General features: G+C 41.7%; 2 protein-coding genes across 2 annotated transcripts; both read right to left on the bottom strand.

Moving 5' to 3' along the window:
• Positions 1-6,496: 6,496 nt before the first annotated feature.
• LOC134540349 (very low-density lipoprotein receptor-like) lies at positions 6,497-8,855 on the bottom strand. Its single transcript, XM_063383022.1, has 2 exons — positions 8,847-8,855; positions 6,497-7,717 (listed from the first exon to the last, which is right to left on the bottom strand). Exons 1-2 carry the CDS (start codon positions 8,853-8,855, stop codon positions 6,497-6,499), a joined length of 1,230 nt encoding a protein of 409 aa, XP_063239092.1.
• On the bottom strand, positions 8,751-10,460 carry LOC134539999 (ribosomal protein S6 kinase beta-2-like). The gene has a single exon (XM_063382413.1). The coding sequence runs from the start codon at positions 10,066-10,068 to the stop codon at positions 9,532-9,534; it is 537 nt and encodes a 178-aa protein (XP_063238483.1). The 5' UTR covers positions 10,069-10,460; the 3' UTR covers positions 8,751-9,531.
• Positions 10,461-20,153: the final 9,693 nt, after the last annotated feature.

The raw sequence follows: 20,153 nt of genomic DNA, 5'->3' as shown, positions 1-20,153 counted from the left end.
TTTTCTACAGGTTTTTTAAATTTTATTGGTTTCCATTGAATTTATGTTGCAATTTCAAGCATTAAAATTATGTTATATTACTCTGAAACTGACCGGGACTGAAATTGCACACTTTTTGGAGAATGACCCATATATATATATATATATATATATATATATATATATATCAGATTATTATTTACAACGACGACAGACACTTTGACATGCTTTACATTCCTACCTTCGAGTTCCGTAGTTATTTTCCCCTACCCCTTCTGCGAAAGCCATGGTATGGAGTTTTCTAGTGAGAACTTTGAAACCATTCCAAAGGACGAAGCTAGGGTAGGGTTCCGTTAGCATTTCCTCCCCATTGTTACACACACTACCTTGTCCTCTGAAACGACAGTATTATAGGTTTCAGGTAGTCTGTTTTTAAAGTGGTTTTGCTCTCGTGTGCGCCAGTCTTCTGCTTTCTTGGCAAACATCAACATGGATAAGTTCGTGACGCGGAAGAAACGGAAAACAGAATCTAATTCTCACCTGGTAAGCTTGATTGTTTTATAAGTAGTGATTATTATTTAAGTAATATATTTTATTTAAGTGATTATGTAACGTTATTTTTCCCAGGAAATAAACAACTTAATACTTTAACAGTAATTATAGCAGAATTTAGTTTATTTACGAACTGAAACTTATATACCATTTTCTGGAATTTTTTAGCTCATCTCCATTCTGTAAGGCTAGCTGCTCTGTACGTTACATGTGAATATAGAGGGAATAATTTTTTTCCTCGTCAATATGGAATTTAAAATCACTCTCCTTTTATTATCAAACGATAATTTTCACAATTCATGGCCGATAATCACTTTATAACATTTGTTATTTGATAACTGCAACACTGCACGAGTAAACAGAAGTAAGAGTGAGAAAGAAGTATTTACACGTCATATCCGTATTTAAGTTAATAAGGAATCAAGCGGCATATTTTAACTAAATAATTCACTGCCAAAATACTGATTATACTAAATATAAGCCGAGAAATGTATGTGGTTCAATTAGCTGTAGTATAAATTTCATAGTTCTATCTCCGATATTTAACATTTGTGTCTTTAAGATTTTTTATTTTTTACCTGGATGATGCCTTTACTAAATAAAATAGTCTTTAAGGGTTTTAATATGATTCGATCGTTAATTTTATGTTGATCCGTTTATTAGCTTTGGCGCTTTGGGTTTTTAGGGCGCATCAAACACTGTGAACAAAGAATTTTACGAACAGCATTTGAATCGCAGTAATTATGTGATGTGGCATAAAAAAACCCGACAAAGTGCGAATCGAACTCGCGCACGAAGGGTTCCGTACCATTATCTATAAAAACGGCAAAAAAAAAAATCAAGTCTGTTGTATGGGAGCCCCACTTACATATTTATTTTATTCTGTTTTAGTATTTCTTGTTATAGCGGCAACATAAATACATCATTTGTGAAATTTTATTCTGTTTTCACTGGTGAAATTGCTCTTAGTTATTCCAGCTTCTTCATGCGAAGTTGAGCGCAGCTTCAGCGCTCTGAGGCGTCTGAAGACACGGTTAAGAAGTACCACGACTCAAACCCGTCTCAACTCAGTGACTGTGTGTCATGTTCACAAAAGTCGTTTGGATGAACTTAGTTTACATGAATTAGCTAAAGATTTTGCTTTAAGATCTGAAATTAGAATAAACATTTTTGGAAAATGGTAATGTATGGGTGGGGTGTTATCTATTTGCATTATAATCACGTATATTATTTTTATAGATTTTTTCATGGATATTTTATGTATTTAGGTTAGCAAATTATTCAAACATGTTTGAGAGATCACTTCTTATAGTCATTAATTAATAATTACTAAAACATATGTTGCTCTGCTTTATTGTTAATATCACTTACGTAAAAATAAAGTGTATAACATACGAGCTTATCATCCAGAGAAGACTTGTTTCGGTTGACCTCTAGCGCAAAATTCTTAAACCACAGAATTCACGGGCCCCCCCTGGAAATCCTACAGATTTGCGCCCATGGATGGTGATATATCTCCCCATCCCCAAAAAAACCTAAAAATCTATCATTCCTACCAGCATGTGGAAAGAATTTGAAAGGAAAAAGCGCGGGCAAACAAAGTGATACTCTCTCCTCCACCACTTCACTCCTGAATAAGACGACACACTTTGCATATTCTATTCTTGAATCAAATTGCAGCTTAATTAACACCATAAAAATTATTATGTGGATACTCTACATAATCACACTAGAAAAATACTTCAGTTGTGATGAAGCGTGCCGGATGTATAATGATTTCTTACTAACGATGAAATTGATAGTTTTAAATATTCCAACTCAATTTCATTATATTTTATAATGTTGAAGACTCGGCATTTAAAGAAGTTATCTTCAGAAAGGTGTCAGGTAGTTATTGCAAGTCAAGATTTTTTTAAATTTATGTAATAGTTGTTATATTAGGAGCACTACAACAGGGTTTTTCAAAAGAAACACAGTGCATTGTTGCTTTATTTAATTCTCTATAAAAAAATTAAACCCGCTTGGTCTTGTTTGACGATGAAATGCATAAAAGGAAATATCTAAAATAACAAGATTGTAAACCTATGTCTGATGCAAGCTTACGAGATTACTGATGATGTCTGACGGGCGGTTAACTCACACGATGCGGCGGCCGCCATCTTGGGATGGTTCCTCGGTCGAACAAGGCTGAGGCCCGCTCATGTTATTACAAACAAACTCCAACGAATATCACTTGAACACAAAATCGCAAAACTATCTTCAGAAAACTTTAATCGCTCATGAACTTCCGAAATTTTTCTCTCTCACGTTAAAAGTGTCCTAAGAAACCAATAAAAAATTCTTGAAACTGCAATAAAACTTTTGTAAGCCGTGTTTTGAAAATAAACAAACTCCATTGTTTTAGACAAAGACAAAATTTATTCATGCACATCCTACTTATATTATAAACGGGAAAGTTTGTAAGTATGGATGTTTGTTACTCTTTCACGTAAAAATTACTGAATGGATTTTAATGAAACTTCACAATAATATATCTTATACATCAGAATAACAGATAGGCTACATATTAATATGAAATTCTATCCTTAAGGAGTGAAAAAGTGAAAATTTCATTATATAACAGAATAAATCATAGGTCATAGACATACAAATAGTGAGTGAGTGTCATTTATCTATGTCTACCACACGATTATACACATAGTAAGGTCTTGCAAATTCATATTTTTCTCCTTGGTGAGACCAGCCCACTTAGTGGAGCTCGCAGCGGCTAGCAAAATAAAGGTGCTAATAACAGTTTGGTTCTTAACTTCGTCAATAGATAGAGTTGCCTTGAATTTTAAACACACCTTCGTTCGATGCGTTTGTCATGTCTTTAATTTTCGTTTGTTTGTGCCGTATGCGTTTCTAAACCGATTGCGATTAAATTTTGGTGAGTTGTTATGCGGATGCCCGTGAAGGTTTCTGAGACGGTATAACTATATTGCAATAGTTGGAGCACGAATAGTTTTAAAAAATGTGTTTATTTCATATTATATAGCGGCACTTCGTCTGTTTTTGTTTTCTAAGTGCGCAGGCATGAGGCAATTTATTTAAATATAAAAGAGAGTCAGAGATAGAGTGATATATTTACACAGTGAGAATGAGAGAGACAGAGAGATAAGTTGAGATGGAGCGAGGTATAGAGAATGAAATGGGTTTGATAAAGAGATATATAGGTGTATAGCGCTATATAGAGATTTATATAAAGTAGAGATAGTGGGAGGTATATATGTATATATGTAGATATAAACAGATAAATTGAAATAGAGAGATACAGAATGTATCAAAATTCATGTTACAACGCTTGAGGGTAGAAAGCTCTTTGTGGCCCACCCCCCTTATACCGGGGTAGTTGAACACGTCCACACTCGCCACGCCAGTCCCGTATACGCGTCTCCACTGACATATTGATAATGAAAGTGTAGTAAAATTAACTTAAATAGACGCGCATGGACTGGCTTAAAATTTTACCAGTGCGCAAAAGCAATCATTAACGTACTAAATTGACCGACAGCCCTGCTAAACTTATTGTGATAGTTATAATATATATAATGAATTACCAGAAATAAAATGACCAACATTAAGTACTGTAAAAAAGGAAAGGAACCTATAAATTCAACTCGTGATACCATTTAAATTGCTATAATTAAATTTAACGTACGTTGGTGACATTTGCATACAAACACTCTTACACTATACTTAAAATAAACCAAAGTCCCATAAAGTCTATTACGGAGGAGGGGAGGGTGGAAAAACGAAATAGTGACGTCTAGATAGTTCTACCAGCAATTTCCATCGCCGCACTCTGTTTTTAAACATGTTGCCCGCAAGTCAAACCAGCCGAACCAAAAGTACAAATCCAGTTCTCGCACTTACTTGTTCTAGAGGCATACCTCTGTAGTCGGTGTCCGCCGGGGTCGGGTGTAAACCCCGCTCACCTTTTAGCGCCTCTAGCATCGCGCTACATTGATGGCCAGTGCACTAGGCCCATGATATCGCATTCTCATATACCACCACTGGTGTTACTTCGCCGAGGGTGTCGTGGCATTACCGTCATCTTCAATATTAATCACGTAACGTCACACTCGTAGCTCATCGCTGAAATGCCAAATCTCGTCTCTCCCGGATAGTTCCGCGGCCCGCGGTCAACACACACTCCACGTCAAAACAGCTAGCCGCCGCCTCCCCTTCTCACGTCAGCTGACGTCACCCCCCTCCTCTACTGCCACCCCTCACTCCGCTCGATCGTTCTGGTTATTTCTAGCGGTTGCCACTACCGAATAAGAATAATAAGCGTACAACAAAACAACAAATAAATAATTTACATACACCATTAACTAGTATAATACTATAAATAATATTATAAAACAATTTACTCATCTTAAAACAAACTTTACGCACCATAAAATTTATAATAAAAATCAAGACGACTGAGGCCGCCACAAATGGCCTCATCTTATTATTAGCAACCATTTTTGCCAGTAAACATGTTGCCGGAAACGCGTAGTTAAGCCACTGTAGCCGTAGGCATAGGCAACTCGTTGGGCTTTGTGCGAAACAGACGATGCTGGGGTGAACTACGTTTTAACGACACCGGGCAGCGCTCGAGAGGACTGTACGATGTCGAATGCTGACCCCCGCCCCTTTTTACTTCCGTTGGTGGCGCCCTCACCTCTTTTCTTCCGTTCGTGCCGTGCCATAGCACTGCGCAGCGTGACATCGCAGTGTCGCAGTGTGTTTTGATATAACTGGTGGTCTGTCGTTGACTGTTGTGTCGTACAAGCAAACTCGTGGTGTCATTTCTTTCGCTGTGGTTCTGAAAAGGGCGACGTTTTAGTGGAGCTCAATGAAGTACACGTTTAGTGAGTACACGGACATGCTGCTTCTTTATGGGGAAGTTAGACAAAATGGACGAGCCGCCCGTCGTCTGTACGAAGAACGATACCCGGGTCGTAGGATTCCAGCTCACACCATGTTTGCAAGACTTACTCAGTGAATGCGTGATACTGGTACATGTGCCGTCACAAGACCAAATGCTGGTGCTCCACGCAGGGTTCGTATTCCCAGTTTTGAATAAGATGTACTTCAGAGATTTGAGGAGAGTCCGGATACAAGCACAAGGGCAGAAGTTTCCGATATGGACGCTGACAAAATGGCTGTTTGGCGAGTTCTTCATGAGCAACTCTTGTACCCGTACCACCTTCAAAAAGTGCAACACATGGGTCCGGCGGACTATCCTCTTCGCATGACCTTTTCTCGTTGGTACATTCGAAGAGTATTGAGGAACCCCGAGTTAGCGGTTTTATTCAGCGATGAAGCCAAGTTCACTCAAGATGCTATTCTCAATTCGCACAACAGTCATGTTCGGAATGATGTCAATCCGCATGCAACGTGTGTTACAGCTCGCCAGGGATGTTTTTCAGTTAATGTGTGGGCCAGTATTGTTGACGGCGTACTCATTGGGCCTTTTTTTCTTCAGCCACGACTTACCGGCGCCGGATACCTCCACTTCCTTCAGAACGAACTACCAGGTCTTCTTGAAGAGGTTCCATTGCATGTCCGACGTGTGATGTAGTACCAACATGACGGGGCACCAACTCATTTTTCCCTGCAAGTGCAAGAGTATTTAAACCAAACATTTCCAAACCGATGGATTGGACGAGCGGGCCCTGTCGCATGGCCGCCAAGGTCACCGGACCTAACCCCGTTAGATTTCTTTCTGTGGGGTTACGTAAAAGGGCTTATCTACGCTACGCCAGTAGAAACGGTAGAAGAGCTTACACAGCGAATCATTGAAGCGTTAGAAATCATAAGGTCAACTCCACACATGCTCCAGAGTATCCGTGAAAACATGATTCGCCATTGCCACTTCTGTGTCGCTCAAGGTGGGCGTGTTTTTGAGCCGTTGCGTTAGGCTGTCACGTTGTTAAAACATATGCAACAATTTCAATGCTCCCGGCGGAGCGGTGCTCTCCGTGACCTCGCCGGCACACTTCGTGACCTCGCCGGCACACTTCGTGACCTCGCCGGCACAATCCGTGACCTCGTCGGCACACTTCGTGACCACGCCGGCACAATCCGTGACGTCGTCGGCACACTTCGTGACCTCGCCGGCACACTTCGTGACCTCGCCGGCACACTTCGTGACCTCGTCGGCACACTTCGTGACCTCGCCGGCACACTTCGTGACCTCGTCGGCACATTCCGTGACCTCGCCGGCACACTTCGTGACCTCGCCGACACACTTCGTGACCTCGCCGGCACACTTCGTGACCTCGTCGGCACATTCCGTGTCCTCGCCGGCACATTCCGTGACCTCGCCGACACACTTCGTGACCTCGCCGACACATTCCGTGTCCTTGTCGGCACACTTCGTGACCACGCCGGCACACTTCGTGACCTCGTCGGCACATTCAGTGACCTCGTCGGCACACTTCGTGACCTCGTCGGCACACTTCGTGACCTCGCCGGCACACTTCGTGACCTCGTCGACACACTTCGTGACCTCGTCGGCACACTTCGTGACCTCGCCGGCACATTCCGTGTCCTCGCCGGCACATTCCGTGTCCTCGCCGGCACACTTCGTGACCTCGTCGGCACACTTCGTGACCTCGTCGGCACATTCTGTGTCCTCGTCGGCACACTTCGTGACCTCGTCGGCACACTTCGTGACCTCGTCGGCACACTTCGTGACCTTGTCGACACACTTCGTGACCTCGTAGGCACACTTCGTGACCTCGCCGGCACACTTCGTGACCTCGTCGGCACACTTCGTGACCTCGTCGGCACATTCCGTGTCCTCGCCGGCACATTCCGTGACCTCGCCGACACACTTCGTGAACTCGTCGGCACATTCCGTGTCCTCGCCGGCACATTCCGTCTCCTCGCCGGCACACTTCGTGACCTCGCCGACACACTTCGTGACCTCGTCGGCACATTCCGTGTCCTCGTTGGCACATTCCGTGTCCTCGCCGGCACATTCCGTGTCCTCGCCGGCACACTTCGTGACCTCGTCGGCACACTTCGTGACCTCGTCGGCACATTCCGTGACTTCGTTGGCACACTTCGTGACCTCGTCGGCACTCTTCGTGAATTCGTCGGCACACTTCGTGACCTCGCCGGCACACTTCGTGACCTCGCCGGCACACTTCGTGACCTCGCCGACACACTTCGTGAGGCGACAAGGGAGTATCTCCCGTCACATGTTTCTGATTTCTTTTTACGTTTAACACGGTTTCACTCGTCGGCTTTTTTTTCGTGGGCATTCTCCAACAGAATGAAAAGGAAAAAAAACACTTTTAGTGCACAATTTTGCATGATTAGCTGGTAAGGTTGAATTTTTAAAAATTTTTGTGTGCTATGGAGGGGGAGAACCAAACGAAATTAAAAATAAATAAAAACAGAATTTTTTTGGGTTTAAAGGCAAAGATGGTGGCTTCTGCGTGGCATGTTTCAAATTTCTTTTTAAAAAAATTGATTTAATTTCATTCAAAATTTGAAATCTAAAAAAAATTCAGAGGATTTAAAAAAGGCTATTAAAAATCCCTTTTTTTTCTGAAACATGCATTTGCATTTGCATAAAAAGAATGTAGTGACTTGTGGTAATGTTGATGATGGAGGTTCTTGTCGCAGAGCCGATGCTGAGGTTGATATGCTTGCGATAGTCCAGTGATGGTTGATGGTCGGTAGTTAAATGTGGCGATGAGCTCCACAGAAGTGAGTCCATCCAGCCCTTTGCTACGAGCCCCGAATGGCCATACATCACTAGGGGGTTTGTTTCATTTTTTTAATTTTTAGTTCAGTTAACGATAAAAGCTCTGAATTTTATTAGTTTTTAAACTATAAGTTTTTTATTGAGCTCTTTCCATGTGTGTAATCATTTACTAATTTATTTAGGCACACTTAAATAGAATACTAAAAATATCAAGGATGTTAATTTTTTTTGTCAGACCTGCCAAATTTGCCTTAGTGTATGAAACGACCTTAGCATTGGTTTCTCTCTAAGCGCAGCATAATTTGTAATAGGTACCTACTTTTATTTTCGTCAAATTGACAATAATTCACACAATCTAAGCATTTTAAAATCATAACTGAAATGTGCGTACTTTGAAAGAAGGGCACTCGCAATACAGCCAAGAACAAATGTTTCTAGTGTCAACTAAAATAATCTAAATCAAAAATTTTTCTTTAAACAATATTTGTATTTTCAGTTAAACTCAAGACAAAAAATATAGATATTAATAAATTTTCAGATCGAAATTGCACCAACACCGTACAGTCCACATCACCAAATTTAGATTAACTTGCCCAAAAATACACTATCCCTACTGTCAGTTCTCAATCAAATACAACACAGTAGCTTCCTTAGAATCTTGAAGAAATCTCTAACCACTCTCTTAAACCGATTTCCTTTCGGTTTGACCTTAATTTGTCCTTCGTTATGAATGTCTGACTCTTCACTCGGAAATTCTTCGGTATGGTTACCGTTCTTCAAGCTCGTTTGTTCACACTCGTCTTCTTCGCAAGTCCTGCCCGGGGTCACAGCAGCTGACTCAACTCCTGATGGTGTCGCCGACGGGACAGGATGTGGACTGGACGGGGGCCGTGGACTGGACATTGGCAGTGGACTGGACGTGGGCCGTGGACTGGATGGGGGTAGAGGACTGGGCATGGGCAGTGGACTAGACATGGGCCGTAGACTGGACGTGAGCTGTTGACTTGCCGGAGGCAGTGGACTGGACGGAGGCTGAGGTTTGGCCGAGGGCTGCTGGTGGACTGGCGAAGTGTAGTCGAAGCCTGACAGGTATCCTGCAGGAGCTCTGGCACCTCGCCGACCTCTGAGGCGTCCTCGTCCTCGGGGCTCTCTGCGGCCCACTCCGGCCCCTCTCTCCCCGCGAAGGGGGCGGCAGATCCTCCCAGTACAGGTCCAGGAAGAATGGGTGCAGCTTCACCTCCGCCAGGTCAGCCGCCGGCCCTCCGAGGCGCTGGTGGGGCGTCTTGCAAGTCCGCCACCTCGGGCGACAGGCGCGGTGGGTACTGCGGCTCCTTGTTGATGATCTTGTGCATCGTCTTCCTCCTGTCGCCCTTGTTCTTGGGGTCGAAGGGCAGGATCCCCGTCAGCAGCTCGAAGCCCAGCACGCCCGCGCCCCAGAAGTCCACGGCGGCAGTGTAGCCGGGCGGAGTCCTCTGGAGCACCTCGGGCGCCATGTATTCCACCGTGCCGCAGAAGGTGCGGCGGACGAGGCAGCCTTCCTCCACCGGCTCTGAGCACAGCCCGTAGTCGGCCAGCACCACGTGGCCCTCGCCGTCCACCAGCACGTTGTCGGCCTTCACGTCGCGGTGGATCACGCCGAGTGAGTGGAGGGTGTCCAGGGCCGTGAAGAGCTGGGCTAGCACCAGGCGGGCCTGGGCCTCCGGCAGGAACCCCAGGTCCTCCAGCACGGCGGTGAGGTCGCCTCCCGCCGCGTGGTCGACCACGAAGAAGGCCGACTGCTCCATCTGGAAGGCGTAGTGCAGGTGCAGGAGGAAGGGCGCCTCGCCGACAGCCTCCAGCACTCGCCGCTCCTTCAGGAGGAACCTGGACAGCGTCTCCCGGGTCCTGTACTGCCCCTTCCGCAGCTCCTTCAGGGCGTAGCTGCGCCCGTCGTCCACGCCGCCGACCTTGCGCACCAGGTGCACCGTGCTGAAGGCGCCGCGACCCAGCACCTTCAGCACCTCAAAACTCTCCTCGCTGCCAGCCGCCACGGGAACTCTCACACCACGAGACCGTGACTATCGCAGGAACTCTTAAAACTCGTCGAACATTTCCTTATAAACTCGCTGGATGCTCCGAAACTCAACTCACAAACTTTCAGCGAAATTCTCTGAAAAGTTAGTTGCCGCGTAACTCCAACAATAACCGACATGAGCGAGAACCACATTGTTACGAACAATGCTTTACTTCGAGCTTGTAAATAAACAACCGACTACAAATCACAGGAGTTAACGTAATTCTTCTATGATTTGAGAGGACATCACCATCTAGCATGATATAGACAGTAGTTGTGCAGACTTACATCTGCTTTTACCACCTGTCGCACAGATTTAGTGCCTTGCATTGCATTATATTTATCGCTGCTTTTGACGTTGCAGATTTGATATATTTCGGCCAACCAATTCCTTTACTTTTAACAGTGAAAACATCAAAATCTTAAACAAAAGCCGAAATGTTTCTTTATGTTGGCATTTAAGACTTTTTTTTTTAATTTTTACATATCCTATCCGTAATTTTGAATTTTGACAAATCCTCGAAACCTTTGACCTTCCTGACCTTATAATAAACAGATACATTAATTTATGTCATTCATAAAAATAAAAGAGAAAGTGTTTGTCAGTCAGTCTGGCTGTTGTTCGCGCAGCGCGGAGACGAAAATGTATTATACGTACACCTGTAAAATTTGGCACATAGCGATTTTTGGCTGCAGTTTCTTAATTATTTCCGATTATAATCAACTCCAAGTGAAGATCATAATTTCATTATGCGGATCTTGATGTCTTGACTAAAATAAAGTATTTAATTTTTGAATTTATAACTTATAAGCAGATTTTTTGTGGATTTAGATTTTTTTCTTCTTTTTAACTTTCTCCTTCAACCTTTTGATTTTATGTTAAAGCACATTCGTAAATTTTACAACTGCAAGTTTTGAATTTTTCACAGAATATAGAACTGAGATCTGGCCTTTTTCTGTAACCTGCTGCTTGAGGCCGGCGTCCTGGGCTTATATAGGTCACAGAACACTTCTAGAATTCACGAGCGTGGCTGGGGTCAGTCGCGTCATTCCGCGCCGACCCGACACCAGAATTATCAAGACGCGTCGGTATCTCGTGGAACTCCCCAGCTGCAAGGTGTCAGATAACGCCGCAAAGGCAGAGCGTCGCTAGGGGTGCGGTAGGAAGGAGGGGGGAAGCGATGACTCTTGTAATCCACCAGGCGCGCGCGGCACGTCTCACGTTGCGGCGGCCAACTGACATCGGTGGCCGTTCGGGGCCGCCAGCCAGCTCCAAACCTGCACGTGCCATAGCCCTACAATATGATTTGTAATATATTTTCTACCATTAATTTTAGGATTCATTACGAAAATGAATATATGAACTTAATAACAATAATTCACTTTAAATTACTAATAGGACGCTTCAGGGGCGCAAATATGTAGGATTCGCAATTTGGGCCCGCGGAAATTTACAGGGGGGGTGGGGGTGTTGGTGTTTCGAGAATTTTGCACGTGGGGTTAACCGACACGTTATATCTGAATTCGAGCCCTGTATGCTGTGCACTGCCTATATTTTGGCCTACACGCATGCAATAAGAAGAAAAAAATTAAAATATACAGAAATTTTACCATAAGGCATAGTTTTGACATCAAACACGTTTCACAGTTACGCTTTTGCTAGTGGGGGGGGGGGGGGGGGGCGCTTCTTAATACCAGGGGGTGCTTGATATCATTTGTCTTAAATTTTCTTTTACTAATTTTAGGTTATAGTCATTACGAAAAAGAAAGAAGAGAGCACCCCACGCTTTTAGTTATACAGGGTTTTGGTGCATTATTTGGCTGTTGGACAAGAAATTAAATCTATATTTTATTTTTTAATTTTTTATTCAATCAAGGGTAAAAGCGGGATTTTATTAGTTTTTTTTAACTATAAGTTTATTTGACAGTGTGATTAGAATTTACTTTTGCCTTACAGAATAACTAAATATTAGTGAACTCTTACAAATTTCACAAGTTAAATTAATATTCAGAACTAACCTGCATACTCATTTACAATGCATGGAATAATATTTTAAAAAAATCACTTTCGGCACAGCCTACAGGCGTAGGTAGATTATGAAGTACCTATTCTTCTTCTGAAAATGTTTTGGAAACTTCTATAAACTCCTAGAAAATGTTAAGAACTTACTGTACATAACAACCTATATGTTCGCCAATATTAAAAAACGATCGATTTAACATTTTTTCATATTCCATGCAACGAAAACACTTCAAATGATTTTTACTTAATGCGTCCAGCACTGAAAGTGTTAACGAATTTCATACTATGTCTATTAAAATAGTTATGCAATTATTTTTGTCATCCAAACGCATTTTTACTTTCCTTGCACTAAAAACATGATCGAATAACTATTTTTTTGGACAAAGGTGAAGGTAATGTTAAGATGGTTATAAATAAATTCTGACGAATTTGATACTAAGGAAGTTATATTTATTATTCAACCCCTGTTTTTACGTTAATAGTTCGTTCCATTAAAAATTGTTTGAGCCAAAAGATTCAGCTAAAGTTAAGGAGTTTTACAATAAATTATGATGGATTTGATAGTATATCTATTTTAAATAGTAAGGATTATTTTTGTCTTTCTATCCTTGTTATTTCCACTCCTTGAAGTAATGATTTGTTACATAAAATTTACTTTAGATAAAATTGTCAAAAATATTTAAACGGTTGAACAAAATAAACATTAATTAAATAGAGTACATGGTAGGGAAGTTTAATTTATTTTCCTATTCAAGCGCAGGTTTTTTTCAACCCCTCGAAGCAATGGTTCATCTAATCAAAAATTGTTTCAGACAAAATTTTTAGATAAAAATATATAATATTTACAAACTATTTGAACTAATACGATGGTGTACCTGCGAAGGGAGTTAATTAACTTTTTTGTCATTCAGCCCTTGTTTATTCCACCCCTTGAAGTAATGGTTGGTCGTATAAAAAATTATTTTAGACGAATGTTGTGAATAATAATTTAAAGTTTTACAATAAAACAGAATGGATTTAACAGTATACATAGTAGGTACGTATTGTTATGAAATTTTTAATTCTAACCCTTTATTTTTTCAACTCCATTCAAAAAATGTTTCGTCTTATCAAAAATTGTTTCTGACAAAAGTTTTAGATAAAAATTATTAGATTAATACATAATTTGTACGTATTCGATGTTGTGCCTACGAAGGGAGTTATGATTTTTTTTTATGTCCTCCAAACCTTGTTTTTTCAACCGCTTGCAGTTATGGTTGGTCATATCAAAAACTTTTCAGATAAAAGATTTTGCTATTACTCTTATGGGTTATAATAGGTTTGAACGGATGTGATATTTTCCATATTATAGGAGTTACTGCGATTTTTCTATTTTCAAAAAACCTTCCCCATTTCTACTCTTTTGGTCGGATATTGCCCATTAGCGAACTCGACCGAGATTTTACACTACTAGATTTTATGAATCAGTTTGGAAGTTATTTGTGAAAAACTGCTACAGTTATAGTGTCTAGGAAATTGTGATACACACACAAGTAGGGGGAGCGTGCCGATCTGGTTACACTATAAACAAAGAACAGGTGGTTGTCTGAGCACGTAGGGGGGGCGTGGCACCACGTGGTCGGGTGGGCGTTGACGAGAGCCACGTGGAGGGGGTCCGCAGGGGGTTGTTGACGTCACGTGGAGGGGGTGTGTGTATGTTTGTAAATGAGGAAGGCAGGTAGCGCTAGTGTCGTGCGTGCCGGAATTATTTTTACAAGTATAAAAATGTGAGAGCGGGCGGCGAGGATCGTTAGTCCATCACGCTAACCACAGGACCACGAGATCATGTTGGAGAAAATAATTTCAGATGTGGTATATATGCTTATAAATTATATTTTTAAAGAAAAGGTATATTTTTTTATAGTGCTAAACGGGAAATTTTAAAAAATATATTGTGTCGGCTGCTAGTCAGCCGCCATGTTTTTTTTTTAGTGGTAAGCGGTAAATTTAAACGAGGCGCATCGGCTGCTATGCGGACGCCATGTTTATTTTTTTATAGTGCTAAGCAGGAAATTTAAAAAATATATAGTGTCGGCTGCTAGTCGGCCGCCATGAATTTTTTTATAGTGGTAAGCAGTAAATTTAAACGAGGCACATCGGCTGCTATGCGGCCGCCATGTTTTTTTTTATAGTGGTAAGCAGTAAATTTAAACGAGGCGCATCGGCTGCTATGCGACCGCCATGTTTATTTTTTTATAGTGCTAAGCGGGAAATTTAAAAACGGGCTGGCCGCCATGTTTATTTCCACATTTGAAAAAAAAAAATAATTTCGACTGCTAGGAAGTAACCAGAGCAGCCAACTTTGAAAAAAATTAAATAATATTATATGTATGACGATCGATTGCTGAAAGTTGCCATCTTGTAGTACAGCATACCAGGCCGCCGTCTTGTAGCATAGCACACCAGGCCGCCATCTTGTAGCACAGCATACCAGGCTGCCATCTTTTTTTTTCTTCCCCATTTATAGTCATTGTTTTTTCATTTCTCAAGTTTGAATATAAAAAAAAATATTATTTCAGCAGCCACTACTCTATGTCTATAGTAGTAGTAGTAGTAGTAGTACTAGATGCCAAATTTTGAAAACACACACTGAAGTGTAGCCATGTTTTCTTATAGTACTAGACCAGTATTGTCATATTATGCTTAATTTGTTGTGTAGCATGTCTGTCTATAATAATAAATAAAAATAGCTATAGGCATTACTTATGCTTATAGCATGTTAATAAAAAAAATTATACTTTACGTATTTCAGCGAATTCAAACACTGTTTTTTTTTATGTGTTAAAGACATAATGTTCTTTTGTAGTGTGTATTGTGGAAATGAAATATACAGTAGTATTAATTACTTAACAAAAAATATATTATTTATAATATATCACCAATTTTATTTTTAAAAAAAAGTATTTTTATTACATCACTTGTCATTTAAAAGAAAATGTATTGTGCATTTATAGTCATTATATAGGTATTTTAAAAAATAAAAAAAAAATTCCCAAGGACTGTAGCTGCGAGGGAGTACGCGCCGTCGCAGACGTGTCTGCAGCTCCAACCCCTTTCCTTCCTCCCCCATTGTCATTTTTTAAATAATGACCCAGACACTGGCGCCCGCATAGGGAAGGCGCTCGCAGAGGGGTGGGGGCTGCAGCCACAGAGAACTGTATACAAATGTAATTTCTTCCAAAGTTAAAATATATATTTCCCCAACACTTAAAACAAAACAAAAATATTACGTCTACCTGGTGTGTTAGTTACCTGTACCTGCCATTTGATTAATACCAGGTAAAAGTAACATGTAATAATAATATTTTGCCATAGTTTCGTTTACGTAATGTTTCTGTTAAAATATAATGTATATATTTTTTTTTCTCACAGCATTTTTTTTTACGAGTAGCGCATCGCTACAAAATTATATTAAATATTACGAGTATTTTTCCAAACAAAACGAGTTTTAAACCTTAACACCAGTCTACCATGACCGCATAGTTCTTTACACGTATTACCAATTTTCTGCATACTAAGTTACCAGCCACAAGTAACACATAATGGATATTGAAATAATGTAGTCAACACAACGATATTACTTAGTTAAAAAAAAAATTATTTCTTATCCCCCCTACCCCGCTGGCCATCCATAGCCATCAGCTTGGCCACGACTTTGCAGCTAGGCAGAGCCGGCACCTGCTGGTTTGTAGCAGGTAGCCGGAACCCTCTTTTTTCGTCGGCTGTTAGCGGCCGACCCCAGGGACATGTCCCAGAGGGGCCCGCCACCAACAGCAGCGGCGAAGTCTTGGCCGGCGGTGTTGGAGGAGGAGGAGGGGGAGACGACGGCCCTTCCAGCAGGTCTTCTGCGAAGAAGGCCGCCGCAATGTCGGCTGGAATACTCATCCCCTCCTCCACCTCTTCCTCGAAGAAAGAGGCCGCCAACGCTGATGGGATCCGTTCCATTGTCTAGGTTGGGGAGATCTGTAGAACGTCACACAAATTTCAGGCATCCTATCAAGAGGACGATTTATACAAATTTAAAAAAAAACAGGGGAATATTTTTTTTTTACATTTTACTAGGAAAGCATGTAAATTAATATACTTTAAGAGGCAACTTGAAACAAAATAGTATTTTTTATGTTAAGTCATGATAGATTGAATATACTTTGAGAGGCAACTTGAAACAAACTAGTATGTTTACGTTAAATCAGGATAGATTGAATATACTTTGAGAGTCAACTTGAAACAAACTTGTATTTTTTTTACGTTAAATCAGGTTAGATTGAATATACTTTGAGAGACAGCTTGAAACAAACTTGTATTTTTTTTTAAGTTAAATCAGGAAAGAATGAATAATATGCAAGCTATCATGGTAACAGGAGAATATTTTTCAAACATCTCTACACATTTTCTTTAACATACCGATGGTTTTTCTCTCCACATGCATAATGGAAAGGATCAGTTGGCATGACATGGCACAGCATGGTGGGGGGAGGTGAACACACCCCTCTCGGGATAATTTTTTTTCTTTTGTGTGTGGGGGGAGGCGGAAGAAGCGCTGTTGTGTGCCTTCAACCCCCACACACACATATATACACTTGAAGCCCCTCCGAGCAGGGGAGGAGTGGTGAGCGCTGTTGTGTTCCTGCAACCACTGCTCGGAGGTTACATCAGTAGTGTTCATCTCACTGGTGAACGTAATCAGAGGAAAAATGGAAATATGTACAATTATTAGGAGGGATCGGGTGAGGCACGAGTTTTAGAAGGACACAGATCTTTATGCCCCCAAGGTAATGTGCTGACACCGTCTTCAGAAAGCCAACGCTTATCGTCTCCTGAAGACAGTGCTACCTTGTTCACTCGCTCCGTAAACACGGCGTGGCCTCGCGAACGGAAATGGTATTGACTGCCTAGAATTCGGGAATTTTTAAGCAAGCAATCCAGGTATTGAGGGAACAGAAGTGATTGGATTACATTGGCCCTAACTCCTTTCGCTTTACGCACACAAGAACCATCCTCCATCTTGTATGCGTAGAGTTTCGGGCGAAGACCCACGTATTCAGTAATGATCTTGCCAGCGGCTTCATCTTTCATCACCCCTGTTACACCCTTGTTGACTAAGGGGAAGCGTTTATCATTACCTGGCGCATAATTTGATGTGTCGAAACGTGAAGCTAAGTCGGGTCGAATTGAATCATAAATGTTATCACACTGAACGTGGTAAATGAACGAATCAGTGTCCGAGTACAAGAGATGCAGAGACTGGGGAGGGAATTTTTTTTTGCATGTAGTTATAATGAAAGTCATATAAAATCAATTTTGACAAATCTAAAATGGCGACACTCGTGTACAAAGGTTTATCGAAGGTTATCGAACCTTTCTGCAACTCTATGAGAACTAGATTTTCATCGACGATTTTCCGAGCCTTGAATGTCGGACGACCAATCAGCTCGGCTGCCCCATAAATAGTTTCGTAACACGAAGCGATGCTAATGTCTCTGTGTTTTCTAGAACTTTCTAAACTTTTACCATACACTGCATTCGAAAGTAACTTAAAAAACGATTTTTCGAAGGGATTCGCAGCCTGGGCACGATGCTCAGCATTAAAGGTTATGTAATCTTTCATCCAGGCCGCCTGTTAAAACCGCAGCATGCGGTGAACCTGGCCGATGACCGCCCCATACTGAACGTAGTGCCGCAGTGTTTTAGCATGGACAACATAATTATTACGCGGCGCGAGTGTTAACAATAATTTACTCATTCGCCTGTTTGGCGGTTCGCCATTCACAGGGGCCAGAGGCAGATCTGATAGGCGATTGTGACAATCATCGGGAAAGGTCAAATCCACTTCCGCGAAATATGACGTATCGCCATCTATGTCAATGGCGTTGAAATCCCAACTCGCATACTCATCCCTGGGAACCCACTCAAATTTTCCCACAGGAAGTTTATCTAACATTTTGTGAGCATACAAAGCGTTTACATCGAAATAGCAGATGTACGAAGACGGAAAGCTCGGGTCGTGAGTGGATATGTGAACATTATTGACATTCGCGTGACATCGACTTACGTTTGTTATACCTCCACGAACGGCTGACTCTAGGAAGAGGTATATATCCGGGTCGGTTATCAGCTCAAGACGTGCACCGGTTTTAAATAAAAGTGCATCCCATGCGAGCGAGGGAGCGGTAATGTAATGGGCAGGATCTAATGAATAATATTGTAATCAAACGAAACGAAATGACTCGAATATGTCGGCCAGCAAACAAGTATCCACCTTAAGATAACTAAGTGCGTACTCTTTCAATGTGGCACGATAGAAGATGTCCCAAAAGAGTTTTGAGCGTGAGTATAGTCAAGATCACTCATGTCCGTGCCACTCATTACGTTATGAAACGCTTCCTTAGGGGGTAGCGAGGCAGTCTGCAATTGTTCACTAGATTTAACAAAATCATAGTGAAACACACCTTTACGAGTAGCTAACTGAAACTGTGCGTCATCTCGAAACATTGAACGGGTGACTTTCAATTTATCTGGCGTGAGATTGCCAGCGAGAGTTTCCAGAGATGAATTTAAAAAGTTAAGTGAATCTATGAATCTAAGATGCACAGTGCGCATGCCTCCTTGCGCATTATCTGAAATGGGTATGTATTTTGTAATGCACTTGTAGCTCTCCATTGTAACTCCAAGGACTTTGACACTGCCGGGGTTCTCCACAACGAAGGGACCGTCCGGCTGTGCAATCCGCCGCGAAACTAAATGTTGCATTAAAAAGTGGGAATTGTAATTTTGCAAATTATGAAAAACCGCGATGAGTTGATTCTTTTGCAACCTGAAAGCCAGGTTGCATTTAGAATGGGCATAACCACGTATTTCACCAGTCAAATGGCAGTGATCGAGCACCGTCTGCCCAGCCAATACCATCTGACAGATATGGCAATGTGTTTGACTCGCAAGCCTTGCAGAGACGGCCGGGGTCGGTGTCTTAATACTAATGATCTTTGAATAAATATCGCAAACCCACTTTGTCATTGAAACTAATTCTGCGATCATTTCAGCAATACAAATATCACCCTCGAATTGCACATACTTGGTCAAAGAGCTATCGTACCCACATACTAACAAAATGCTACATGCATAAGGCACGTGTTCGTTTACCCGTGTAGTGCTAGAAGACTTGTCACCGGGCAAACAGGTGGAGAAAGGCTTAAGGTAACACTCAGTGTCACAGTACGCAATAAAGCCTAGGCGGTCCTGTTTTGCAAAGTTTGTAAATTGCAAATACTTGTTCTCTTCTGTAGGGAAACAGGTCCGCACTGCTTGATGCTGGCTGCAGAGAACATTGTGTGAAATTAATCTGTCTTCGCTTCTAAAATACTGAAGACAGCACTCGCAAATACATTTCTTATGTTGCGTCTTGGACAAATGTGAATGCAATAATCTGGAAATTGATTTTATGTAAACAAAATGTAGGTGCTCTGTCGCGCCACTCGAACGAATCGCCAAGATATTTACATGTCTCTCTCTTCGCTCAGAGGATACGCGAAGAGGCTGGATCGAGGATTCAGATTTGCCACTAAAACATTCGTCAACGATATTCCCCCTAGAATCTACGCAAGCGTAAACATTAATGGAAATATCATTGTTCCTCTCAAATGTTTTAATCTGATGCAGAGTGGAGGGAAACGTCAAGCCATTCGTATTAAAATACACGAGTGGATTTGGATACAAAGTGGCTCGAGTAACATTGCCTTCCACCGTCGACACACCTG

Source organism: Bacillus rossius, chromosome 16, assembly GCF_032445375.1.
Source record: "Bacillus rossius redtenbacheri isolate Brsri chromosome 16, Brsri_v3, whole genome shotgun sequence".
NCBI classification, from domain to species: domain Eukaryota; kingdom Metazoa; phylum Arthropoda; class Insecta; order Phasmatodea; family Bacillidae; genus Bacillus; species Bacillus rossius.
Note: the sequence above shows the minus strand (reverse complement) of the source record. Positions and strands in the feature narration are given on the sequence as shown.

Excerpts from the sequence above, each read along its gene's own strand:
- LOC134539999 (XM_063382413.1), bottom strand. The coding sequence starts at position 10,068 with ATGGAGCAGTCGGCCTTCTTCGTGGTCGACCACGCGGCGGGAGGCGAC.